The sequence below is a fragment of the Salvia miltiorrhiza genome, chromosome 7 (genome assembly GCF_028751815.1).
Source record: "Salvia miltiorrhiza cultivar Shanhuang (shh) chromosome 7, IMPLAD_Smil_shh, whole genome shotgun sequence".
In the NCBI taxonomy this organism is placed as follows: domain Eukaryota; kingdom Viridiplantae; phylum Streptophyta; class Magnoliopsida; order Lamiales; family Lamiaceae; genus Salvia; species Salvia miltiorrhiza.
This window is the reverse complement of record NC_080393.1, coordinates 16,157,869-16,183,489: the sequence shown is the minus strand read 5'-3', so window position 1 is coordinate 16,183,489 and position 25,621 is coordinate 16,157,869. Positions and strand designations below refer to the sequence as shown.

General features: G+C 35.1%; 4 protein-coding genes and 1 long non-coding RNA gene across 5 annotated transcripts; 3 read left to right on the top strand and 2 right to left on the bottom strand.

Moving 5' to 3' along the window:
- Positions 1 to 748: 748 nt before the first annotated feature.
- LOC130995556 (uncharacterized) lies at positions 749 to 3,472 on the bottom strand. Its single transcript, XR_009092193.1, has 2 exons — positions 3,210 to 3,472; positions 749 to 3,126 (listed from the first exon to the last, which is right to left on the bottom strand). It is a non-coding gene; the product is annotated as an uncharacterized LOC130995556 (long non-coding RNA).
- A 369-nt stretch (positions 3,473 to 3,841) lies between these two features.
- LOC130995555 (probable carboxylesterase 16) lies at positions 3,842 to 6,152 on the top strand. The gene is made up of 2 exons (XM_057920886.1): positions 3,842 to 4,791; positions 5,388 to 6,152. The coding sequence occupies exons 1-2, from the start codon at positions 3,866 to 3,868 to the stop codon at positions 5,926 to 5,928; spliced, it is 1,467 nt and encodes a 488-aa protein (XP_057776869.1). The 5' UTR covers positions 3,842 to 3,865; the 3' UTR covers positions 5,929 to 6,152.
- A 2,845-nt stretch (positions 6,153 to 8,997) lies between these two features.
- LOC130995553 (protein HHL1, chloroplastic) lies at positions 8,998 to 11,442 on the top strand. The gene is made up of 6 exons (XM_057920884.1): positions 8,998 to 9,482; positions 9,712 to 9,849; positions 10,218 to 10,304; positions 10,385 to 10,432; positions 10,818 to 10,984; positions 11,171 to 11,442. The coding sequence occupies exons 1-6, from the start codon at positions 9,213 to 9,215 to the stop codon at positions 11,181 to 11,183; spliced, it is 723 nt and encodes a 240-aa protein (XP_057776867.1). The 5' UTR covers positions 8,998 to 9,212; the 3' UTR covers positions 11,184 to 11,442.
- A 443-nt stretch (positions 11,443 to 11,885) lies between these two features.
- LOC130995554 (uncharacterized) lies at positions 11,886 to 13,745 on the bottom strand. Its single transcript, XM_057920885.1, has 2 exons — positions 13,312 to 13,745; positions 11,886 to 12,394 (listed from the first exon to the last, which is right to left on the bottom strand). The coding sequence occupies exons 1-2, from the start codon at positions 13,438 to 13,440 to the stop codon at positions 12,293 to 12,295; spliced, it is 231 nt and encodes a 76-aa protein (XP_057776868.1). The 5' UTR covers positions 13,441 to 13,745; the 3' UTR covers positions 11,886 to 12,292.
- A 4,618-nt stretch (positions 13,746 to 18,363) lies between these two features.
- LOC130995552 (protein WVD2-like 7) lies at positions 18,364 to 22,203 on the top strand. The gene is made up of 9 exons (XM_057920883.1): positions 18,364 to 18,755; positions 19,377 to 19,871; positions 19,961 to 20,311; positions 20,398 to 20,456; positions 20,580 to 20,654; positions 20,793 to 20,895; positions 20,982 to 21,047; positions 21,345 to 21,443; positions 21,723 to 22,203. The coding sequence occupies exons 1-9, from the start codon at positions 18,684 to 18,686 to the stop codon at positions 21,939 to 21,941; spliced, it is 1,539 nt and encodes a 512-aa protein (XP_057776866.1). The 5' UTR covers positions 18,364 to 18,683; the 3' UTR covers positions 21,942 to 22,203.
- The last annotated feature ends 3,418 nt before the right edge of the window (positions 22,204 to 25,621 follow it).

Below are 25,621 nucleotides of genomic sequence, written 5' to 3'. Positions count from 1 at the left end.
ATGAAAAAAAAATCAAATATATATACTAATCTAACAAATTAGATAATTATCGATCAGATTAAATTCCTAACCAACATGTCATTAACCAAGACAAGGGCGGAGACGTAAATGACAGAATGATAATAGGGTTAGGAATATTTGATTCAAATTAAATTAATGAATTTTCACTTCCTTATTTAACTAATCGGCCTCATTAAAAACCTAATATGTAGCGACTATTATTGGCTGCGGTTGTACCTTTCAGTAATGGTACAACTAATCAATGCTGGCATCAAAAGTCCAGCTTGGCACCCCAATTTAATTTAAATCAAAGTCACATTTGACATTTTTACAACAATATACTCCCTCCGTCCCATTATTTATGGGACAAAACTTTTGGGCACGGAGATTAAGGAGTAGTAGATTAAGGAGTAAAGGTGTGTGGTCCACTTGATTAGGTTTGTGTGTAGATATTCTTTATTAAAGTTATTTAAATTTTGTAATTTAATTTAAATTACTGTAATTTAATTTAATTTTCGAAATCTTTATTTAATTAATTTAAATTCTGAAATTTAAATTAATTACCATAATTTTTTTTAAAGTTGAAATTTAAATTCTGTGCAATTTCAATAAATAAAATAAAACCTGTAAAAATGAATACAACCTGCCATTTCATTTAAATTCATTGCAATTTCAATTAAACATTCATTTAACTAATGTAATGGAGCATAAACTGAGTAAAAAATGAATAAAAGCTTTGCACTTTCAGTGGATCAAAAAATGGCGGCAGACTGCATTTTCATTGAAATTTTGGGAAATCTTCAAATTTCCCACACTTTACAACTTCCTCCCCTTTATAAATAAGGACAAATTCAGTTTTCAAAGACACAAAATTAACAGCCACAAAGGCACAAAAACTACAAAACGGCAGAATGGCTAGGAGAAAAGATCTCTCTACATTTGAGAGAGCAGCCATAATCCAGTTCCTCCTTGAAGACAGCAAGAAGGGGAAGCCTTCTAGGGGGAAGATTGCAGCAGCTATCACAAAATGGAGCAGCTCACGAAGCACTATCAATCGGGTTTGGGCAGCTGCAAAAAAGCAAATACAGCAGGGTGAGGTAATAAGTTCCATTAGTCGAAAAATACATAGACCAAGGCAGAAAAGAGTGCAATTAGATTTACAGTTAATTGCTAGCTTAGACTTGTCCAAAAGATCTACCATTCGGAGGCTTGCATGTGGTATCCAATGTAGCAAAAGTACTGTGGGAAGATGGATTAAGTTAGGGCTGATCAAAGCTCATTCAAATGCCATAAAACCCGATCTTACCGCTCCTAACAAGTTGCTTAGGCTACAGTTTTCATTAGAGGCCCTAGAGTATGATAGGATTATGAGGAGTGTGACATTTAAAAATATGCACAACACAATCCACATTGATGAGAAATGGTTCTACATAACCAAGTCCAACCAAAGGTTTTACTTAACCCCTGCAGAGACCGAGCCTCATAGAACCTGTAAAAGCAAAAAATTCATCACCAAGGTGATGTTTATGTGTGCAGTGTGTAGGCCTATCTTTGGCCCTGATGGAGAATGCCTATTTGATGGAAAAATAGGCATTTTTCCATTTACTGAACTGGTACCAGCAAAGAGGAAGAGTAAGAACAGGGAGGCAGGCACAATGGAGTGGAAACCCATTCAAAGTATCACCAAAGAAGTGGTGAAGGATTGCCTTATTAACAAGGTATGGATAATGCATGATTTATGCAAGGAATGTTCCAATAACATGCTTGGAGTCCAAATCATTTCCATTTATGAGTAGTATCCATGTAATTTCAGATTGTATTATCCATGTAATATCATTTCATTGCTTATTTTAATGTAATTTCAGATTATACCTGCTATAAAGGCAAAGTGGCCAAGTTTTGCTAGCAAAGTCATCTACATACAACAGGATAATGCGCGGCCACACATTAAAGACAATGACCCTGATTTCAGGGCAGCTGCCTCTAGTGATGGCTTTGACATACACCTGGTGCATCAACCACCAAACTCACCCGACACCAACATAAATGATTTGGGGTGGTTCAGGGCCATACAATCGCTGCAAACTGAATCAGTTTGCAACAATGTGGCTGACTTACTTATGGCTGTTCAAAATTCATATCAACAGTTAAGTGCACAAACCTTGAATAAGGTTTTTCTTAGCCTACAAAGTTGCATGATTGAGATACTCAAGGTCAAAGGTCAAAACTGCTACAAAATTCCACATTTGAAGAAGGATGCCTTGATTAGGCAGGATATGCTTCCTTTAAACCTTGAAGTTGATTCAAGGCTTGTTAGGGAATGCATAGCCTACCTAATTGAGCAGGGGAGCATTAATGGGAGTGAAAGTTTCTTATTGCAGCTGCCTATAGGCATGATTGGAGGCACAACTGAGGGGCTGACTTGTAGCATGCAGCAGCTACAAATTCAAGGGGGCAGTGGTGCATTTTGAAGATTTGAAGCTTGTTGTTGTTTTTGTAAAGTGAATGCTCATGTTTTTGTAATGCACATATGCACATATGCACAGATGCACAAAGCTTTTTTGTAATAGATGCACAGATGCACATATGCACAGATGCACAAAGCTTTTTTGTAATGTATGCACAGGTTGCTAATGGAAAAACAATTTCAGATTGTTATTTTGAGATTTTATAGCACAATTTTTTGTAATGTATGCACAGGTTACACATATTACACTGCTACAAGCAGATACCAACATAAAATACACTGCTACAAGCAGCTACCATCAAATAGGCCATCCAACAGGGCAAAGATGCACTACACACAACACAAAGACCATACAAAACCAAACCATAAGCAAGAAGTGGAACATGCAAGATCAAATTAGGGTTTCATCTCATACAATTTCAGATTGTAATCATCGATGCACCATTTTCGGACACAGCACATAGAATGAGCATAATCATATCATTTCAGCCACCAATTATCACTTCCCACAGTACAATTGCATCATAATCCCACATATGACAATCTGTGCATAAAGAAAAGATCCAAAATAGGGCAGATCTCACCAAAAAGAACGCAGGAAGCAGGATCCGCATCATAGATTCAACAGCATCGCTCATGTTTCGATGCTCCCAATTTTCCTCACAAAAAAAGAAAGAGTCAGGGTAAGCATCGGACAAGTCCGGCGAACCAGGGTAAGCATCGGACAAGTCCGGCGATTTACCTTCAAAGGCTAAATCGCCTTGAAAATGTTCTCTGCACTTATCTTCAATCACCTTGCATTCGATCCACGCCTCCAGTTGTCCCTTCCATTCAAAATCGAGCAAATCTCCATTCAAAATCGAGCGAATCGACATATCTCGGCGATTTACCTTCGATTCACCCTCAGATCTGCATCATCGGGAAGGAGGGCAAAGAGGCGATGGTGGATTTAGCTGGTGAGAGACGAGTGCAGATTCGAGAGGGAGAGAGAAGAAGCTTCGAGAGGCGATGGTGATTTAGCTGGTGAGACGAGTGCAGATTCGAGAGGGAGAGATGAGAAGCTTCGAGCGATTCAGTAATGGAGTTAGGGTTAGAGAGAGCGGCGGGATTGAAGAGATAGAGAGAGCAAGGGTAGAATTAGGGTTCTCAGAGAGAGAGCGGCGGAATTGAAAGATGGAGCAAAAAAATGAAATAAATTTTGAGGTCCAAAAAATTGACTTAATTGAGGTCCGAATTATTTGACTTAATTAAGTATAATTAGCGAATATTTTAATGCTTAACTGCCCCCTGATTTTTTCCAAAAAAGGAAATGTGTCATGTAGGTTGGGACAGCCCAAAAAGGAATACGTGTCATGAATAATGGGACGGAGGGAGTACTATATCTACACACACACATAAATGCCTTTTTTTTTGACGGACAAACAAAAATACTTTGAAACTCTTGAAAATATAGTATCTAGAAGCGCCTTCTCTCTCTCTTTCTCATCACCATCCCATGGAATTGAACCAGTCTCCTTCAAATCTTTCTTCCTCTATGTAAAATTCAAATCTTTTTTCACATTCACACGCAGAAAATTCTCTTCCATATATGCCTGCATTTCTGCGTGTGAATCAACAATGCCGAGCGTCACAGTGAAATTATACAGCGTCCTATTCAAATTCTTCCTCAAACGCAAGCTGCTGACCTTGATCGACGCCGCCGCCGGGGACCCATATGGTATCGTATTGCGGCCGGATGAGGCCGTGGCTGCCGCCAACCCCAGTTTCTCTGAAGATGGCGTCGCCACCAAAGACCTCCACATCGACCCCTTAACCCCCCTCTCGCTGCGGATTTTCCTCCCGGACTCCGCTATCGTTTCCCCTAAATCGGTTCCCGATCTCAGGGTTAGGGTTCAGCCGAGCAGGATATTGAAGAAGGCGCCGGACGGCGCGGTCGTTTACGGCGGGTATCTGCCGGAGAACAGCGGGCGGAATTGCCGGAAGCTTCCGGTTATTCTGCAATTCCACGGCGGGGGTTGGGTTAGCGGGGGGAGCGACACGGTGGCGAATGATGTGTTCTGCAGGAGGCTGGCGAGATCGTGCGACGCCGTGGTGGTGGCGGTGGGGTATAGGTTGGCGCCGGAGAGTAGGTACCCGGCGGCGTTCGAGGACGGCGTGAAGGTATTGAATTGGCTGGCGAAGCAGGCGAATTTGGCGGAGTGGGGGCGGTCGTTGGGGAACAGGAGGGGCGGAGGCGGAGGAGATGGAAGGAGGATGCAGATTGCTGATGGATTTGGGGCGTCCATGGCTGAGCCATGGTTGGCTGCTCATGCAGATTTGTCTAGGTATATGTTTTGATCCTATTTAGTTGAAAATTGAAATATTCTTGAAATGGAGACTGAAACTTTGTGCTTATTTGATGCTTGCTTAGTTGATCTTGATGTTTTCTGAATTTGCTTCTGATTTATTGAATTCAATGCATATGAATGGTTTTGGTATTTGCATTAGCTCAAGTGATTTGTGTTTCTTGTCACTGGTTGATGCTTCATGGTTTGCAGATTAACATTTATAATATGATTTTAATATCTTAATATGCTACATGCTTTGCTTCATTTCTTTCCCCTTTGTGAGAGAGTGATAAAAAAGATCAATTGTAAACGATTTCAATGAACTGATGCTGTTTTGGCATATGGTGTTGGCTTCATTGATTCTATTTCATTGAAAAATAGTATTCTTGTTTTCCATCAAAATATTAGGACCCTTCATCAGCTTGTGGCGACTAAAGTAGTTAAACAATTGTGTTATGCATTAAAAGAAATTTAATGTCTTTCCTTTTCCATGTTGTGCAACTTCCAATATTAGAGTTGAAGGCAAATTTATTGTTATTAAGTCTGCTTGAACTGTACAAGAGATGTTGATTTCTGAACATCTGTGAAAGCAGGTGTGTTGTTCTTGGAGTGAGCTGCGGTGCAAACATTGCCAACTACGTTGCGCAATATTCAGTGAAGGCGGGGAAGCTTTTGGACCCGGTAAGAGTGGTGGCTCAAGTTCTGATGTACCCTTTCTTCATCGGAAGCAATCCCACACCTTCGGAGATCAGACTGTCTTCTCATTCGTACCTCTACGACAAATCCATGGCGTTGCTCGCTTGGAAACTATTTCTACCAGAAGCCGAGTTTAGTCTGGACCATCCAGCAGCCAACCCTCTCAACCCTGCGAGGGAAGTAGCCCTCAAGTACGTGCCACCAACTCTTACTATCACTGCAGAACATGACTGGATGCGCGACCGTGCCATTTCATATGCAGAGGAGCTTCGGAAGGTGAAGATAGACGCTCCTGTTCTCGACTACAAGGACGCGATCCACGAGTTTGCGACGCTTGATGCGCTGCTCAAGACTCCACAAGCTCAGGCTTGCTGCGAAGACATTGCTATATGGATGAAAAAATATATATCTCTGAGAGGCAACGAGCTATCTTACTAGCAACATTGCAGGCCACACCATTCCAAGTGATTTTCTGCTGCTGATTGTATGATTGGCTGAGAGCTCTGAGAAGCTGCTATTCGTTTTTGTAAAGATTGGAGTAGTAAGGTTTTGGGGGGTTTTTTTTTTTTTCCTTGTAATATAATCTTTCCTGTAAAATAGTTTTCCCAGTGTACATCTTAGTTTTGGACAAATAATTCTTCTAAGAAATTATTTTATTATTCTTTTGGTGGTGGAAGCGGGTATATCATAAAAAAAGAGAGAACAATTTGTTCCTTTTGACATTAAGATCTCTTTTTCATTTTGTTTGAGAGATAATAAGATCTCATTTCTTATATTAGGACATAAATATGCAATAACGAAAATCAATCATCTATATAACTAATTAAGAATAGGGGTTTTGACAACTAAATCTGGAATTCTTTTAAAATTGTAATTTTAATGTGATTTTTGAAGCTTGACGAATTAAATTATCATCTTTTCAATTTTTATAATTTCGTTCACCTAATTATTTTCGATCACCACGTAATATTCATGCTACGATGTCGTTTGCAATAAAATTATTGAATATTAGAAATTAGATACAAGATACAGTTCCTTTATAGTATGAGAATCTTTGTAATTCAAAATGTATGAAACGACGTCGTTTGGGCCTCACAAAATTAATGTTGTCTTTACTGATCTATGTAAGCTCCAACTCAATATTCCGGTTACCAAAAAAAATTGGTGGGACGAATTTGTATAAATTAAAAAGGTGATGATTTAATTCGTCACACTTCAAAAATTACGTTAAAATTATAATTTCAAAATAATTTATGGTTTTATTTGCCAAAATCCTTTAAGAATAATTTTTTTAATAATAATTACTTCCCCGAAAAAAAGTAGTAGAAATTAATATTGCAGTTTAGATGGGAAAATAGTTTGGGCACATGATTCTCATTTTATATGTATAGATTCAGGTCTATAATTAATTACAACTAACAAGGTATGTTAAAGAAATAAGGACTATAATTAATTACAACTAACAAACTAATTAATTACAACGCACTTTATATATAGATTCAGGACTATAATTAATTACAACTTCAAAATAGAAATTAACCCGCTGCTTAGAAAATTATCTCTCTTTTATACGTTTTTTTTTTTGCACGTCCTATGATGTTAAATAAGTATTGATGAGGAGTGATATGTGCATAGTAGGGGAAATGATGCAAAACAGAGAAATCGGCCCCACCAACGGAACGAGTATGGCAGAAGAAGCGCACTCGCCAGAGGAATCATGCTTGTCAAGAGGAATCATTCTCACCAGAGGGATCCTACTCACCAGAGATATCTCCCCCACCAGAGGAATGACTCTTGCCAGAGGAATCATGTTCGCCAGAGGAGTCATCCTCGCTAGAGAAGTCATCTCCACCAGAGGAACTACATCCGGCAGAGAAGCTGTTCTCGCCAGAGGAATGCTCTACATCCGGCAGAGAAGCTGTTCTCGCCAGAGGAATGCTCTTCAACAGCGGAGTCACTGGAAAGCGCGGGGAAGTCTCCCGCGTGAAGGCAAAGTTACCATTCTACCCTCAAACACGCAAGGCGCATGCACCACAAACGAATTTACCGTTTTACCCTTCATTTGTAATCTATAAATAGGACATACGTGCTCTCTTGTACTCTACGTTACCTCTCCTTTTTGAATACAACAGCAAATTCTCTCTTGTGTTCTAGCATTTCAATTGTTTTCTTCGTCTTCTTCAGCTAATCAAACTAGGTATAATTTATGATTATCGTTTTAGCTTAGGTGTTGGTCCTTGATTCACCAAGTATGCATTGTTTGATGTTAAATTATTTTCGCTTTGCATTTGGTTGTGTATTGGATTTCGGCCAATATAGTCCATGATGTCCATCCACCCCTCCTCCGAGTTTAGAAATAAAAAAGATTAAATTTAAAATTAAAATAACAAAAATAGTTTAAAACCTAATGGTTTTGGGATGTCACCATAGCATGAAAATCGACGGAATGATTCAAATCAACCGAAACAAGATCCAAAATTTCTATCACGAAAAATTTATCCAATAAATCTAATCCCAAAATCGATTAAATTATCTCGATCAACATCCCCCTATTTTCAGCCAAGAAGTATTGTCATTTTAGAAGACCCAAAATAATAGTAATAAAAAGTAGGACTATCCAATTGATTTTCGGATTTTGGATAGTTCATTAACCAAATCGAAATTTTCGGATTCGGTTATTCAATAACCGAAATTTTCGATTATTGGATCGGTTTCGGTTATCGTTTTTAAAAAAAATTCGAATATCGGTTAACCCAAATGGTTAACCGAATAACCAAAAAATATTTAATATATATATATATTAATTATTAATTGAAAATGAATATTGAATTATAGAAATTAAATTAGGAACCCTAAAATCTAATCTGCAACCCTTCCCAGTTCCCACTTCCCAAATCCCTACTTACAAGGTTAGCTCCAAGAAATAAAATATCCAAATTATATATACCTATAATGATATATAGTATGAAAATGTAGCTATTTATATGATATAATGAGTTCCGCTAGAGTTAGGGCTCCTCTGCCACGTACATGATATATTTGATTAATTTAAATATTTTTTTTACTTTAATTCCTAATATATTTTTATAATTTTAAAATCTAATTAATGTGATTAGGGCTCATTTATACTAATAAATCTAATAGTTATGTTTGGTATTATATATACCACCTAAAAGATACTAGTATAGATAATTATATAAATTAGCTTTGGTTCAATGGATAAGTTGCTTTGAGTATTTTCTGGAGACCAGGATTTGAATCTTCTAACTAGCTAATTATTGTGAATTTTAATTTTTTAAATGAGTGTTCGAACTTAGGATACCCAAATAATCGAATCGATTATTGAGAAGTGAGAACCCATCACTTAAAACGATTAGTGAAATATGACATATTTCGAATTCGGATAACTAAAAATTTGAGTACGGATAATCGAATCCGAACTGATCAAAAGTCCTAATAAAAATTGATGTAAAATACATGCTGTAGCAAAGCTGCCGCTCGTGAAATAATTTATTGATATCCATATTTGCAAAACTATTAGTCAGATATGAGGAAATCCACAAAATATTAGAAATGACAAAAAACGAAAAATAGAAGGGAAAAAATTGTGGATAAGGCTTAGCCAGAAGGGCCCATCCATATTCCTTGCACTCAGCTTCCAGCAAGAAGCAGTAGAATCTTGTAAATTTAGAGAGAGAGAGAGTAGTGAGAAGGTTGTGGTTATGGAGGTAGCGATGTCTGTGAACCCAGTGGTGCGATTGCCCTTATCCTCCCATGGAAGAATGCACGACGATTCAGTGATAAGACACTCACTGTTTACGACAAGAAGAGCAACCTCAACAAATCCAAAGCCTCATAGATTGATGGTAGTTGAAGCTAAAGGCAAGAAAGGAATGGCTTCTAGACAGTACCAGCGCACGCCCCCACCCCCTCTTCCCAAGCTTGAAGATGATGGCAACCCCAAGTTCGTCGTCTTCATTCGCATGGCGAACGTTAGCTCTCCCTCTCTCCCTCTCTAAATTATGTGATCAAGATTCTTGAATTGCAAGTAATTTATCTTTTGGGTCAACATTTTCTTGATTCTGAATTTGTCTAGTTATTGGGAAATACGGCCAGAACATCTTAACAACTGCAGTGTTCAATAATAATTCTGTGAAAATTGAATCAAGATGCCATCTTTTTGATTTAGTAATGGAAAAATGGTGTTTTGTTGGTTTGCAGGTTTACCTTTGGTATCCTCTTAATATTGTGACTGGTGGGACAACAGCGAAAATCATGGTAGCTGCAAAGGATAATTTTCTTGGCAAATACATATACAAAGACACTCTAGCTAGGAATCTTGCATCAGTCATTTATCGAGTGAGTTTCCTTTCCTGCTATTTGCATTTGCATTTGCCCCTCCTAAATATATACTCATCTATCACTAGTCTCACCAGATGAGGGGTTAGTATGGATTAATATTTCTGTATGTTTCTCTCTGTGTTCTGCTTTGTCATTATGTAATTTCACAAAGTGGATATGATCATAGGATTAGACTACGTAATTTAGGAGGTCAGCTGTAGATAACACATATCAATAGTGATATATACTAGATCATGATAATTAGCAAGGCTCTGTTATATATAGTCTTATTTCACTCTGCTATATATAATGTTATTGCAGTTTTGCATCTCGATTTTCATATTGAAAATAAAAGCAAGCACATTGTGCATCTTCCATTGTAACAGGATGAAAAGGAAATACAGAAGATGGCTCAGAAACAGTTTCGTGTATTGCGGTCTGCCACTGATTTCCGATATGGCTACAAACTTGTTGTAATGTTTCAGATCACTTGGTTTGGGTCTTTGATCCTAATGCTACCCAAAAAGCTTTAACACTTGCTCCTAACATGCAGGAAAACAACAATCTGCGGGCTGCGCTAGCTGCAAATGATGTCATTGAGGTAATACTTAGGCTGCTTACCTTTTCTTATGCATTACAGTGACACAGTTATGTAGAGTGACTCAATCATTTTCAACTCGACCTAGGATGTTGATGAAAATTATCATGTGATTAGTTTCTGATCTCAAAAACTGTTTGCTGCTGCCTGCTATGCTCTCTGCTTGTATAGTTTTAATCTGATTTAAGGTGGTATGAGTATCTACAATCTATTGACAGCATAATTAAGTAAATTTAATACCCAGATTTAGCTTGGGTATTTATACTTGTGGTCTTATTTTCTTTCGAAGCTAGTGAGCTCTAAAAATTGTGTGACTTGCTACGAGCACACCGTATTCCTTTCTTGTGTGTCCTCTAACATGCATCACGTTTTCGGGCCAATTTTGTAGCTTCCCAGGCCGGAAGAACTCAAAACTGTCGTTGACAAGGTGAAGGACTTCTTTGGTGAGGCCAAAGAATCTTTCGGGAAGATGACATTCTTGAACACGGGAGATGATTCGTCGGAACAGGAAGATACTAAAGAAGCTTCTATAGAAAAATCCAAGGAAAAATCTCCGTGAGTTTCAAAGTCTATTAATATCATTCCAAGGAAAAATCTTGTGTAAGATGAATCATGATCCAAATCTAAACACAATAAATGCCAACAAAATCATTAATCCGAATATCCGCAAGTTTTTGCGTTATTTAAATCTTTGGCGTATCCTTTGATCTTGGAGGCTGACTAGATGTAAATTCTGAATAGGGTGAAAAGCTGAATCTATTCTGGTGGAGAAAGAAGTTGAAGAAGGATAACGCGTGGACAACAATCACATTCAGTTTTGTACACGACAACATTTGTTAATAGTTGTAGGAGAAATGGTTCCATATTTCAGTCGCCTTTTGTATGGATTTAGCTTTGTTCTTGAATTACTTGCCTCAAAACTTGGAGATGACTTTTCTTGGCATATTCAGTGAAACGTGCTGCGGTGTTGTGAATATTATCTGAATTTGAATATACATTTTTTTACAATTTCACTTGTGATGAATCCTATTAACAAGTAGTACTGTGATTATTTGCCGGACTTGTCTCACCTGATGATCAAATAGCAAGTCAAATGATATCGATTAATGCCAAATTTATTGCTAAAATCATCAAAGTCAATGTGTGCAAATTGACAATTAAGTAGAGCTCAGTTCATTAGACGCTTCTCTTTCAACCAATAAATCGGAAGTTCGAATCATCATAAGGGAGAAATGAGAAATTATTATTGATCCTTTTATTTGGCATTATATCTTTTGGTCACAACTTCACAGATTGATTAATCAAAATGCAAACTATTCGAAATGCATCTCACACTAACCTTATCGTCGTTACTACAAGCCTTCTAGCTCAATGGAATCGCTCACACCCAAACACCGACACACATCTTATCATCGTTTACATCCTCCAATCTTATTCAAGAAAACAGACAAGGTTCTTCCATCACATAAGTCTATTCTTTTCCATAAAGGAAGAAGCAGTTTCAGCTATCGAGATTACACTCCAGCGCACAGGCAAAGTACCACTACACACAAGCTTAAGTGTTCAAAGACACCTTCTATTACTACTAGTTGAAATATATCAAGTAGACTGAGGAAATACAAGTCATGTAGCCACAGAAGCTGCTACTCTATTCATAGCATATCTTCATGAACAAAGAGGAAAGTAAAGTAATGTAGAATGCTGAGACTTCTGACCTGCTTATTCAGTTGATTCCACAACAAATTTACAGATGGTTTGCACCTGATTACTTGAACCACAAATGGATCTGGTCATAACTAGCAGTATCTGAACTCGTTATGACTACAATAGTAAATGTCTTAAAGTACATTCATCGGGGATCCATCACTGCTTGTTTCTATTGCGAGCTATTTCCCTAGCCATCTCCCTCATTTCCTCAGGGGATGGCGGCCGTGGTGCTTCAGGCGGATAGACCACATAATTGCGCTACACAATACATCAAAAACGTATAGCTTTATATGTCATACAAGAAAATCAGGTACTACATTCATCCATATGCGTCAGTTCGATTACATACTTGATCAATATTCTGGCTATTTTGACAACAATGCAGTATAACAAAAAGCTAAGCAAAGTTTGTTCCATGAAAGTATCGAAGCTGAAGCATCATTCATTTCCTACAATAACATAAAAAATATTTTCTTTTCTCTTCTCCTGTTCCATTTTATGCTTATCTCTATCATATAGAATGTCAAGAGCTATAGTTTCATCATTTTTTGACAATGATAAAGAGTTGAGTTGGAAATCCAAACAATTAGCTCTTTCATTGGAGTAAAAATAAATTGATAAAACTAATGGTAATGAAAGCTTCATCATAAACTGTCCACTTCTACATTGTCAATGTAACCACTAAATTTGTAACTTCATTGAAGTATTGCCTTTTGTCATTTTTGACAATGATACCCAGTTCAGTTGAAAATCCAAAAAATAACTATTTCCATTATAGCAAGATAAATTGGCAAACCAACGGTAATGGAAGTTTCACCATAGCCAACTTCTACACTGTCAAATTTAGTAGTTAAATTCGTATCTCTAGATATTGAAACATCCCACCTTTAATCGATTCTACCCAAATTCAACCCTAATTTCCTCCACCGTAACGCAACAGAAACAGTAAAAGCGAACAGATAAACAACACTCAGAAATGAGAATATTAATCCAAAGCACGATCAATTATCACAAAGGAAGCTCAAATCCAGAAAAATCGATTCAGGAAATCAGTTTATTGTCAAATTGATGCCTTTTCTTTTCAGGATCAATTGACTAAAATAAACGAACAGAAAAAGAATAAATCGCAGGAAAAAAAACAAACAATAGATCACGAAAATGGAAAGAATTCTTACATTTCCCATAACTTTCTGGAGATTCTTGGTATTGCTGGCGAAGAAGTACATCATCCCGATCGGAACGGTGACGTACAATGCAAATTTGGCAATCTCTAAAACCCCTTTTGATGTACCCAAAGACGACATTTTTCTTTACCCGTTTCAGCTATCTTTTGAGAAGAAGAGCAGGGTATGAATTGCGATACCGATACGTAGAGGTTTTCGTTATCTCAAAATTCACATGTTGTCGTTGTGTATGTCGGTTTTGTAATTGTAACTACAACCTTTTAACTAACTCTGATTCACTTATGATCTCGGCTGGGCTAAACACATTCCATAAGGGCTTGCCTTCCCAACAATGGTAATGAGAAATTTGTGAGCTCAATATTAAATTGAAAAAAAAAAAAAAAACTAGAAAGTCATTCAAAATTTTAGAATCAAAATAGGACCGAAAAACAAAATGAATTACTCCATCTCTCTTAATAAGCTTGTCCTATTTCTTTTTGGCACGATTATAAAAAAAAGTTAAATTAATATAATACAAACTAGTAACTGACCAGTCGAAATTCGACGGAATTTATTAAAATATAATTTATGAAATTATTAATGTATTTTTTGTTTCATGAATTTTTTTCACTAAAATAAATAATTTAATGAAATTGTTTTAAAGTAAAAAATTATAATTATTTGAAATTGACCGACCTAATTTAAATATCTTATGAAATTTATATGTGAGCAGAGTTTCGATCTAAAAAATATTAAAAGAGAAATTGAAACAATTATTTGAAACGTAACTAAATTATATGTCTGTAGTTGGAACTAGAAATTAAAAAGAATAAGAAAATAATAAATTAGATAATATCACTAATGACTTAAACTTTAAAAATTTGAATAAATTATTAAATTTGCATACCTCATAATCTATCGAAAATTTCATCATACACCACGTTAGTTGTTGCGTCTTGCGTATGACCTCTTTTTTAGTGATTTTTTAGATTGCCGCGTAGAGTTGTCCATAACTAAAAATAGGTTTCGACGTGTATAATCATACATTTGAAAGAGATTATTCATGACTTTTATTTATTGTCGACATAACAAAACAAACACTCATAGAGAATTACCTTCTCTTAAACCAAATTGAAAATTTAGTGAGTTGCGATGAAGATGTAATCATTCTAGCTAGAGACAACTTCTTGCGCATATTTTTTTGCTGAAATGAGTTTGCCTCCACTTACATGTTCTCCAAGTTGAGTTACTATCAGTCTGTTGCCATTGCAAAGCTCATTAGATTGATCATATTTTTTAGAAGAATGATTATGCATTTCTATTTCAATTTAATCTCATGACTGGACAATCCTGAACACTTGATCGTGCCGAGATATTCAACTGAGAATACATGTTCATGGAGGTCAATTTATCCATCTTCTTTGCAAATGTTGTCTGAACTTAGGTAAACCCTTTCGTTGGTAGACATTAGAGACATGATGTAATCATTTATCGTATCAATCATCTCATTAGGGCTAAGATAGCTCTATTCTTAAACATGTCTGTATCAAATGCATTATTAACTACGTATGTTATGGATATAAATAATTTTTTCTTAATTTGTGAAATATTAATATAATGATTTTTAGATATTTCATAGTTTTTAGATATATATTGATTTTTAGATATTTAATGGTTTTGTATATGGAAACTGATTAAAATTTAGAAGAAAATAAAAGAAAAAAAGAATGAATGAGAATTGAGGAAAATTAGAATGAAGTGGTATATGACGTCACATAGGATAAAGTTTATTTTATTGGAATATTAATATAATGATTTTTAGATATTTAATGATTTTTAGATATGAAAATTGATAAAAATTTAGAAAAAAATAAGAATGGATGAGAATTGAGGAAAATTATAATGGAGTAATTAGAATGAATGAGAATTTATAATATGTCATCTCCAGAAATGAATATTAGCGGATAGTGCATCGGAAGATAGAAAGGACTAAATTTATTCAATCGTATAAGTTCACCAGGACTCTTTTGAACAATGGAATCAATTTGAAGGAATAAATGTTAACAATTGAATTTAATAGTTATTATATATATATGGTAGCTCTAATAAAAATCATTTTATTGTAAGAACTCAGAACTAATTATTTTTCCATGGCGATATGATTAAATCATATTTCAAATGTTGTTTTTTTTTTTTTTGTAGATTTAATAATTAAGGATACTTATCTAATTTCGCATTTTGAGATCAACTTTGTTATGATTTTTAAGGAATCTATAGTCTTTTTCTATAGTAGTTTTTATTCTTAATATACAATACGTATTAGAGGCAAATTAAAATATAATAAATTTTAAATCGTGTCCATTAAAGTATTATTAGTTAAGGGCATAGATTAGTTCTAAATTCTTATTTTAAGGGTGGTTTTTATTTTAACCCAATTAAAGTATTATATACATTGGAACCTGAATTGGTTTGCCCATGAAGTCGAATATAATTTTTTAAGGAATATAAATAGAATTAATAACATCAAAGTCATATATATTAAAGTAAATCAAGTATGTTTTTAAATTGAAATTGGAGAGTTGGATATCATGAAGTATAATATAATATTACAATAATCATTACAACCTCAAAATTACAAATATATGTATTTTCTATTTTTTCGTGTATGGATATAAATAAAATTTTATTGATCAGTGGAATACTAATATAAAGATTTTTAGATATTTAGTAGTTTTTAGATATATAATGATTTTTAGATATTTAAAGGTTTTTGGATATGGAAATTGATTAAAAAATAAAAAATTAAAATTATATGTATTTTCTATTTTTCGTGTATGGATATAAATAAAATTTTATTGATAAGTGGAATACTAATATAAAGATTTTTAGATATTTAGTAGTTTTTAGATATATAATGATTTTTAGATATTTAATGGTTTTTGGATATGGAAATTGATTAAAAAATAAAAAAATTTAAAAATTGAAAATGAATGAGAATTGAGGGAAATTAGAATGGAGTGATTGTAGGACGCCACGTAGGATAGAATTTATTTTGTTGGAATATTTATATAATGAGTTTTTAGATATTTAGTTTTTAAATATATCATGATTTTTAGATTTTTAATGGTTTTTAGATATAGAAACTGATTAAAATTTAGAAAGAAAAAAAAAATGAATGATAATTGAGGAAAATTAGAATGGAGTGATTATATTTATAGGATACCACGTAGGGTATGATTTATTTCGCTTTAATATATATATATATATATATATATATATATATATATATATATATATATAGACTGAGGAAAATTAGAATGGAGTGATTGTACGACGCCATGTAGGATAGAATTTATTTTGTTGGAATATTTGTATAATGAGTTGTTAGATATTTAGTTTTTAAGTATATCATGATTTTTAGATTTTTAATGGTGTTTCGATATAGAAATTGATTAAAATTTAGAAAAAAAAAATAAGGATGAATGAGAATTGAGGAAAATTAGAATCTAGTGATTACAGGATGCCACATAGGATAGGATTTATATATAAATATATATATATATATATATATATATATATAGATTGAGGAAAATTAGAATGGAGTAATGGAGTGATTGTACGACGCCACGTAGGATAGAATTTATTTTGTTTGAATATTTATATCATGATTTTTAGATTTTTAATGGTTTTCAAATATAGAAATTGATTAAAATTTAGAAAAAAATAAGGATGAATGAGAATTGAGGAAAATTAGAATGAAGTGATTATAGGATGCCACATAGGATATGATTTATTTTGCTTTAATATATATATATATATATATATATATATATATATAAATATATGTAAATGTGTGATGTCATATTGTTTATAGTGTAAAATCATTACTAAAAATAAAAACATGACAATATTATTGGGACAATAAAGACATGATTAATGGGACGGAGGGAGTAATATTTCTACTATGCATGATTATATTTTAAAATTAATTAAATTATATATATATATATATATATATATATATGTATATTATGTGGTGAGATTTTAAATTGATTTGTAAGCGTGATTTAATGTATCCAATGACTGGTATTTATCTGGAAGGGGAAAAAGATTATCTGGGTCCGAATCCTGGAGATAGCGAAAATTTTACTAATTTTTTGAATATCGTATTCAACATTATATACTGTTTTATTCATTTGTCTCATTATCTCACTAAATAAAAATAAAAATAAAAATTCACTACAACCTAACTATATAAATTTTCAATTTGGTCTAGTTTTGAAAATGTCAAACTGATCGAACAAATTAAATTTCATATTTCAATTTGATTAAGATCGATTTGAATTCAAATATTTTGCTTACCGCTAATTCCAATTTATCGTTTTTCAATTAAGGAAATATTCTTCGTTGATTGTAAAAGATGTTTATATGATTATATTTGCCTTTTATTTATACTATTCATGCTTTATTCCATCTAAAATTCTAAATTCAATTTGTAATTTTACCAAGGAATTTCTGTTTTGTGCTAAATCGAATCCTGCTATTAAAAAAAAAAAATCAAATCCTTAGAAACAGGACAATTAAGTTCAATCAATTAAATTCGCATTTGTGGTGAGGATTAATCCAACCAAATTTATGGTTTCGTTATAAAAATTTATCTTTTGTAATGCATTTCAAGAAATTAAAAATATAATTGATTTTTGAATGTCAAGCCATGAATTAATTAAGATAGTTTTTCCTTCGATTAATAATAATATTTATGTAGTCTCTAAAGGGACACCAAGCGGTGTGATCTTCTGTGTATGAACAGTAAGAAGTTTCGGGTTCAAACCCCACTGCTCTCCCTCCCCAGCTCCCCCAAGTAAAAAAAAAATATTTGTCATTGTGTGTGAGGTGTATGCGTGTGTGAGGACTTATTCCAAGTTGGGTTAAAATTGTTTTAGCCGTTTAGTTTTTAGGATCCTCTAAAATTTTATTTTTATTTTTATTTGTCTTAGGCGCTCTAATTAAAATTTGATTAGTATGAAAAATGACAAAAGAAATAGAAAACTAGCCGTTGGTAATACGTAGTAGCAGTGCCCAATTCAACAACCAGAAACCACCGCTCTCCCTCTCTCTCTCTCTCAACAGAAGCACAATTTAGTCAAGTGCTTCGCTTTTTCTGACACCCTTTTGAAATAGCTCCTGCTCAATTGATCTCCAATGGCTCCCTGAATCAGATTGAAAAACAAAAAAATCAGAATTTTTTTCAGAGTTTTCTGAAACAGAGGTTCAGGATCGTGATGAAAAACTAAATTGGCCAAGAATTTGTTAAAATATTAGTAGGTTTTTGTTTTTATCTTCTTCTCCTATTTCTCACTTGATTGTTATTGCTTGGAGGATCGATGGGGGAATCTGCTGCGTGGCTCGTGCGCTCATTTTCTCAGCCTTCTCCTACATCCGAAGAAGAAAAAAAGGTATCTTCTTTCTCAAGATCCATTGCTTCTCCTGTTTTACTCTTGACATGTGCTGTAGTTCTATCGAATTATTCAAACGAAAGCTAAATCGGATTCGTTTTAGTTCAATTTTTAGCTCAAATGATGTGGATTTCTTGTAAATGTTGCTATTGGTGAACCGAACCTAATTCGTATTCCTCTCTCCGGGTTGTTTTATAAACTTGTTTACATATTTGCAGGCCTTTTGCATTCGAAGTAGAATTCGAATAATTGACGTGAAAGCGCAATGTGATAAGGAAATTATTGGGGATTTGTTTCTGTTCCATGAAAAAAATTTCTCTTTCATGAATATCGCCTTTATCTACTAATAACAGTTTTAACACAAGCCTCATAGGTACCACCACTGTGGAAAATTCGTGCATATCTTTGCGAATGCAGCAAGAGTTGTGTGTCACATTTCGATTTTTATTAGAGTTGGGTTTTAGTACCTTGGTATCTAGAAAGCCTTTGTAGATGAAGCTTTTAATCCTGACCAGATGGGCTGAACAGCCATACATTGTTGAAGCTTATGCTTAATCAATGAATTATTGAACATCACTCACAAAGTGCAATTTTTCGGATAATGTTATTGATATTTTGCAGGGGAACCCGATAGATCGGGCCCTAACAGCATCAGTATCCTTTGGAAGGTTCATGTCTGAATCGTTAGACTGGGAAAAATGGTCAGCTTTTACTAACAACCGATACTTGGAGGAAGTTGAGAAGTATTCGAAGCCTGGTTCTGTTGCTGCGAAGAAAGCTTACTTTGAAGCTCATTTCAAGAGAAGGAGAGCTGCAGCATTGCTTGAGCAGCAAAATGCAGCAGCTTGCACCTTCTCTGAAACAGAAAATACAGAAGCTAAGATTGACGACAATTCATCCTTGGATTTGGGTATTAAGGAAGCAGGGATTCAGAGTAGTGAGCCAGCCATTCCCTCTGGACAGAGTGGTAACCATGATACTTCATTCGAAAGAACTTTAGAAGACACTAAGCGTGGAGCAACTGAAACAGCCATGAAGCCACTTGCTAACCATCTCAAACATGATGTGTGCATTGTGGATACAGTGTCCAAGAAAGAGGATACCACACGCAACAAGGTACGCACTAAATTATTCTACATTTATTAACGTAAGCTAGTCACTAAAGTTTAGTTCATTGCAAACTGATCTTGCTGGTTATGTTCCAGGATGATTCTGCTATAGGAAACCCGGCATCAGGTCAGAAGATACCCAAAGCTCCTTCTGCTAAGATGCTGATAAAAGGGGTTGGTTGCAAGTGTTCACCTTCAGTGGAACCGATAATACCTGTTCAACTCAAGAATAGTGAAAAGTCACCAGAGAGCAAGCGTAATTCGACGGACTCAAGCAACAAAAGGAGATCCTACCTAACATCCCTTCACATGTCCATTAATCTTGCTTCTCGTTCAGGTGCAACCCAAAATGACATATCTTCTGGTCTACCAAAGATTGAAAACTCAAGAGTCATCCGAGCTCCAGCCAAGAAATATAAAAACAGCTCGCCTCAAACTTCAACTAGGGTATGTATATTTGTTCGGTGTGACTTCCATCACCTAGTTATTCTGTTTCAGTGATTTGTAACGAATATGTTGTCTTCAATGTGCAGGCATCTGTGAGTGGTCTAATCAAGCATTTTTCAGTAGCACCTACACCAGAAAACAGAAGGTCTCTTGTGTTTCCAATTTGAAAAAAAAAAACATTTTCAAGAGGATCTAGAAAATATTATATGTATATGCTTCGTTATATACTAATGATGTGACTCACTTTGATTGATTAACAATTTTACAGGACTGTGAGATCACGTGGTGATTCAATTTCAGAAGCCAAAACAGCAGATGATAAAGTTCAGTCCCCATCCTCAAAGTAAGCAATTTCAGCCTGTTGTTGTTGTTGTGTTAATGTCTGTAAAGATTGCATAAGTGGTATCCTAAATTCTGTTTTAGCTGAGACAGCTAAAAGTTGATATGAGAATTTAAATTTTATTTTTCTCTCTTTCTTCAGCTATCCCAAGTCTTCGAATTTATTTGGAAACAAAGCACGGCTACCGACTGTGCCTTCGTCCTTCACATTTAAGAGTGAAGAAAGAGCAGTAAAACGGAGAGAGGTAAGTCTTTATGTTGTTTCCGTTTCACCAAAACTTATCTGATTTTCATTCTCTTATTCTGATCAGCTGCTTTATCTATCCTTCAGTTTTTTCAAATGCTCGAGCAGAAAGCAAAATTGAAGGAGAAACATCAAATGCATGCAAAACCACAGGTGCACTGATGATATCTTGCAAGAAACTTCTATATGTTGGAAAGTAAACAAGTTTCAAGATAAAAAACTTTTATAGAAAATGCAGTAAAATATGTTCCTCACGCCTGCTTGTCTGAGGCACTTATATAATCCGCAGACAGTTAAATTACTGGGGGAGAGTATAGAAAAATAACAAAATGGGAACCCTAGAGAAAATAACCAACAAAACTGTGTCATCCCTGTTTGACCATGAACTTTACCGTGTAGGTTCGCAAGACTGAAATAAACACCAATATTTAATCAGATTTTCTTTTGCAGGTCACTGGAAAAAGTAATGATAAGGATATTCACAACTCCATTGCACTCGAAGCATCAAAAGGAGCAGAGGCTCCTCCCTTAAGAAACATAACAAAAAAGGTATCTTATGTTATCAGTTTACTAGCTTCCTCTGCACCATACGAAATCATAATTCCTGCCAGGCTTTATATATAATGTTTGTGACTAACATCATGTGTAATAATGTTTAATACTCCATGCAATTCTGCTTGGTTTGAAGTGATCTTGACTGGTTAAATATTTGTCACTTTGGTCAATCATCTGCCAATATAACAAGAAAAGGTTGAGGTTCTTACATGACATGATATGTTATCTTCTTTTTGCTTTTTGGTCGCGAACTCATAATGATGATCCATGCAGATTCCAACCGCGAGACCTTGTTTTCCAAAAATTGAAGAAAGAGCTGCTGCTTTCAAAGTTCAGGACAGTAACATTGTAAAACCTCCTTGGAGATTCTCAGTGAAGACAGAAGGGTCCAAGGATTTAACTGCAAAGAACAGCAGGCCGCCAAGCCATTCTACAAAATGTCTGCCAAAGAAGATTATGAATGAAAATGCTTCTCCAAACATCCAGCTTTGACACACTTTTGCTGCTCTGTGGAGAAATTAGTTACAGCAGCGCATTGCCCGCGTTCCACGGGGAGGAAGTATTAAGTGCTTTACTTTTTTCTGGATGCTGCTGAGAAGTGATTCCTTAATAAGTAGAAGTTGAAGTTGTGAGATTCCTTGTAAAATCCTTATAGTTGTTTTTTCGAAATAGGAACAAAAATGTTGAAGCTTTGTGTGTAATGACTAGTTGCAATCATCGGTTGGTTAATATATATCAGTAGAGGTTTGTTTTATCAGCTAATGTACACATTATAAGGTTGCCACGAGTAGGGACATCAATCCAGTTCGAAATCGATGGATTAAGCTCAATCTGAAAGGGTGTCAATCTGAAAATTTCTACCCTGAAAAAGATTAAGCGCAATTGACTTGAACCGGAAATAGCTCAACTCTAAGAACCGAAATTTTCTTACTTAATTTTTAAACTTCATTACTTTGCTTTTGATATAATTTTTTCCCCCAAGGTAAACACAAAAGAACATATGAAAATTTAAACAGATGGCAAACTTGCTTCCTTTTCATATCACTACTAGAAAATGCGCCGATTACGACCGAAAATAACGACAAATATTCCGGTCGTTATCTAAACAACATTTACGACCGATTCGTGACCGTTATTTGGATCGTTGCACTTTTATTTATTTATTTTATTTCAATTTTTTTGTATTTAACTATCGAAATATCGATCGTTAAAAAATAATTTATTTTTTTATTACTTATCATACGATCGAATATGCGGTCATTACCTTAAATTTTTTATTTTAAATTTATGATCGTAAAATAACTGTTATTGGTTTTGTTAATTTGTTTTAAATAATTACGACCGTTATCTCATGACTGTAACAGTCATTACATGAAGAATTTAACTTCTTTTAGGTCATAGTTAGATATAGTTTAACTAGGTTAGTTTATAGGTTATTTGGACCAACTGGATTGAATATTTCATAAGGTAGATTCGAATGTATATATTGAATGTATCATGTATGTAAATTTTATTTTGTTCGTTGTGTCGTCAATGGGGAGAGACAAATAACTTGTTTTGATTTTACATGATTAATTGTGTTGAATATGTTTTATTTATAATTATAATATAATTGTGTTGCAGATGGGAGAGAGGCGATTAAGCACATTTTGATTGATTTATTTGTTATGAACTTATGATATTGGAGGTTAGGGAGCCTGTGAGGAAGAGGCGGAGGTGGTAGCAATGACTACCGCCATGATTTTCCTTCTTCAAATCCTAATCTTTAAACTATAGGTTTAGTCCTTAAAAAAAACTTAAAAAATTCAAATCAAGCCCATGAAGTTAACTATAATCCTTAAACAAATAAATCATAATAAAAACATATTGGAGGACGTAGAAACACGAATTTAGATTGAGGGTGGACGAATAAGCGTTATGCTCAAGGTAGTCTAATCAAAGAGTTCGTAGATGGATTAAAGTTTTATTCATTATTCGTCTTAAATTTTTAATATTTTAGTATATTAAGGCTGACCGATATGATTCGGGCTATGTACCATAGTCTCTAAACCTAATCATAAATCTATACATTTAATATAAAAAAGGCAGGCCAAATCAGAAGAAGAATATGCATATATATTCCAGATCATCGAAAATACAGACCTTGATTGGTCTCATGTGCATTGCGATCGTACTCATCCTCAAAGTTTTGAAAATCGTACAGTTCCGGTGGAGTAGGAACGAGATTGGTGCAACAAAAGCTAACAAGTTAATGAGGATTATGCAGATGGTAGATGCGATCACTCGAAGAGGAGTAAGCTTTGATCAGTTCCACGTTAAGAGGGGCTGATGACGATGATGATGATCCTGTTTCCACAATCATGCTCATGTTCTTGAAGGATGATTCCATACTGTTGTGCAAATTCAGGTCTTGGTCGTAGCGTTGAAGTGGGTCGTGTGAATGCGTCAAATTCCTGCCAGGCTTTATATATAATGTTTGTGACTAACATCATATGTAATAATGTTTAATACTCCATGCAATTCTGCTTGGTTTGAAGTGATCTTGACTGGTTAAATTTTTGTCACTTTGGTCATCATCTGCCAAGATAACAAGAAAAGGTTGAGGTTCTTACATGACATGATATGTTATCTTCTTTTTGCTTTTTGATCACGAACTCGTAGTGATGTTTTGTCAAGGAACAACTCAACATGCCTAGGGAGCAAATGCCGCCCAGACCAATATACCGGAGTCCTGAAGTAGGAGACTCGATAAAACCTGTGGTTTCAATAAAGTCACAGAAATCCCTGCAAGAGCTTTGAGAAGGTGCCACCGAGCTGATACGCTCGTGCGCTCCCTTGACCACATTAAAGTCACCAATAAACACCGTGTTGCCGTCAATATAGGAAGGTAAATCAGTCCACAAAGCGCGGCGTCCAATTTGATCATTAGCATCGTGCACCACAACCATGCGAAAATGCACCAATTAGCAAATACAATCGCAACGATCATCAGCTTGGAGGAATAAATAATCTGAGTAGTAACAGACGGATGCGCCAACAGCCAAATATTGGAACGCCTAGGAAGTCTGCAATTTTGGTGGCGAGGAACCATATTAATTTTCTTCTAAATCATATTTTTCTATAAAAACAACAAAGATAGCAGTAATTTGAGACATGGGCTTGTGACTGTCGATCTGCACCCATTAGACCCTAACTAAAATTGGATTATCTGGACGCCATGTTCATATTCATTTTGCCAAGAGCATTTATGTGTGCGTGCCTAATCCATCAATTTTTTATTAACAATAGAACAACCATCATCAATTTTCCGGTATCTACACAATGTGAAAAAAAGGCTATAATCAGGTGAAAGGATTCGTCATAGAGCATTTGGAGATTGGTTTTCAGAGGAAGAGATTTGAGAAAATAGAAGCCAAAACTCTGATTCATTAATTAACTATATATCAGAAGAGTTTTCCTACACCAAATTTACATAAGAAAATATAAACAAATATAACATCTTTCAAGAAAAAAAGGGGGTCAAATGCTATATATCTGCCATCTTGTCGGCTTTAATAATAGAGTTTTGCTTTACAATAGCAATCTTGCCGGCTTCCTTGAAATTAAAGATGCAGACATACGCCTCCGGATGTTGATGTGCACCGCAGAAATCGGCTTAACAATCCCAGTTTTTGTTTGCACACGCTGCATCTGCATGCTTTGCGGTGGTGTCAGAGCTGATGACGATGCGCTTTCAAAAATCAGAGCACCGTCGATTTCATCTATCTTCTCTTCTCACGGGGCCTTAATTTTGGGGTGGAGTTTGCAGCACTGGGAGCAAGAAATCGGAGACGAATCGCGAATGAAGAGAGAAAGCGAGGAAAAAATGGAACAGAAATAAAAGAAACAAAAAATGAGGTTATATATTTTCCACAGAGGGTCAGGGTCGAGTCGAATTACAGGTTTGGTTGGGGCGGGTAGAACTCGTCTCATCCTATGCGGTCAATCGCAAAGGATAATTTGCGTTTAGTATATTAAGGCCGACCGGTATGATTCCGGCTAGGGCGATCGATAATTTTCAAGCTATGCCGCATGCTAGTGACATGTGTAGGAGAGATTTGGAACCGACAATCATAGATTGTCTTTATTTCAATGAGTTCGAGGTAGAATAATCTTCAATATCATCTTATGTC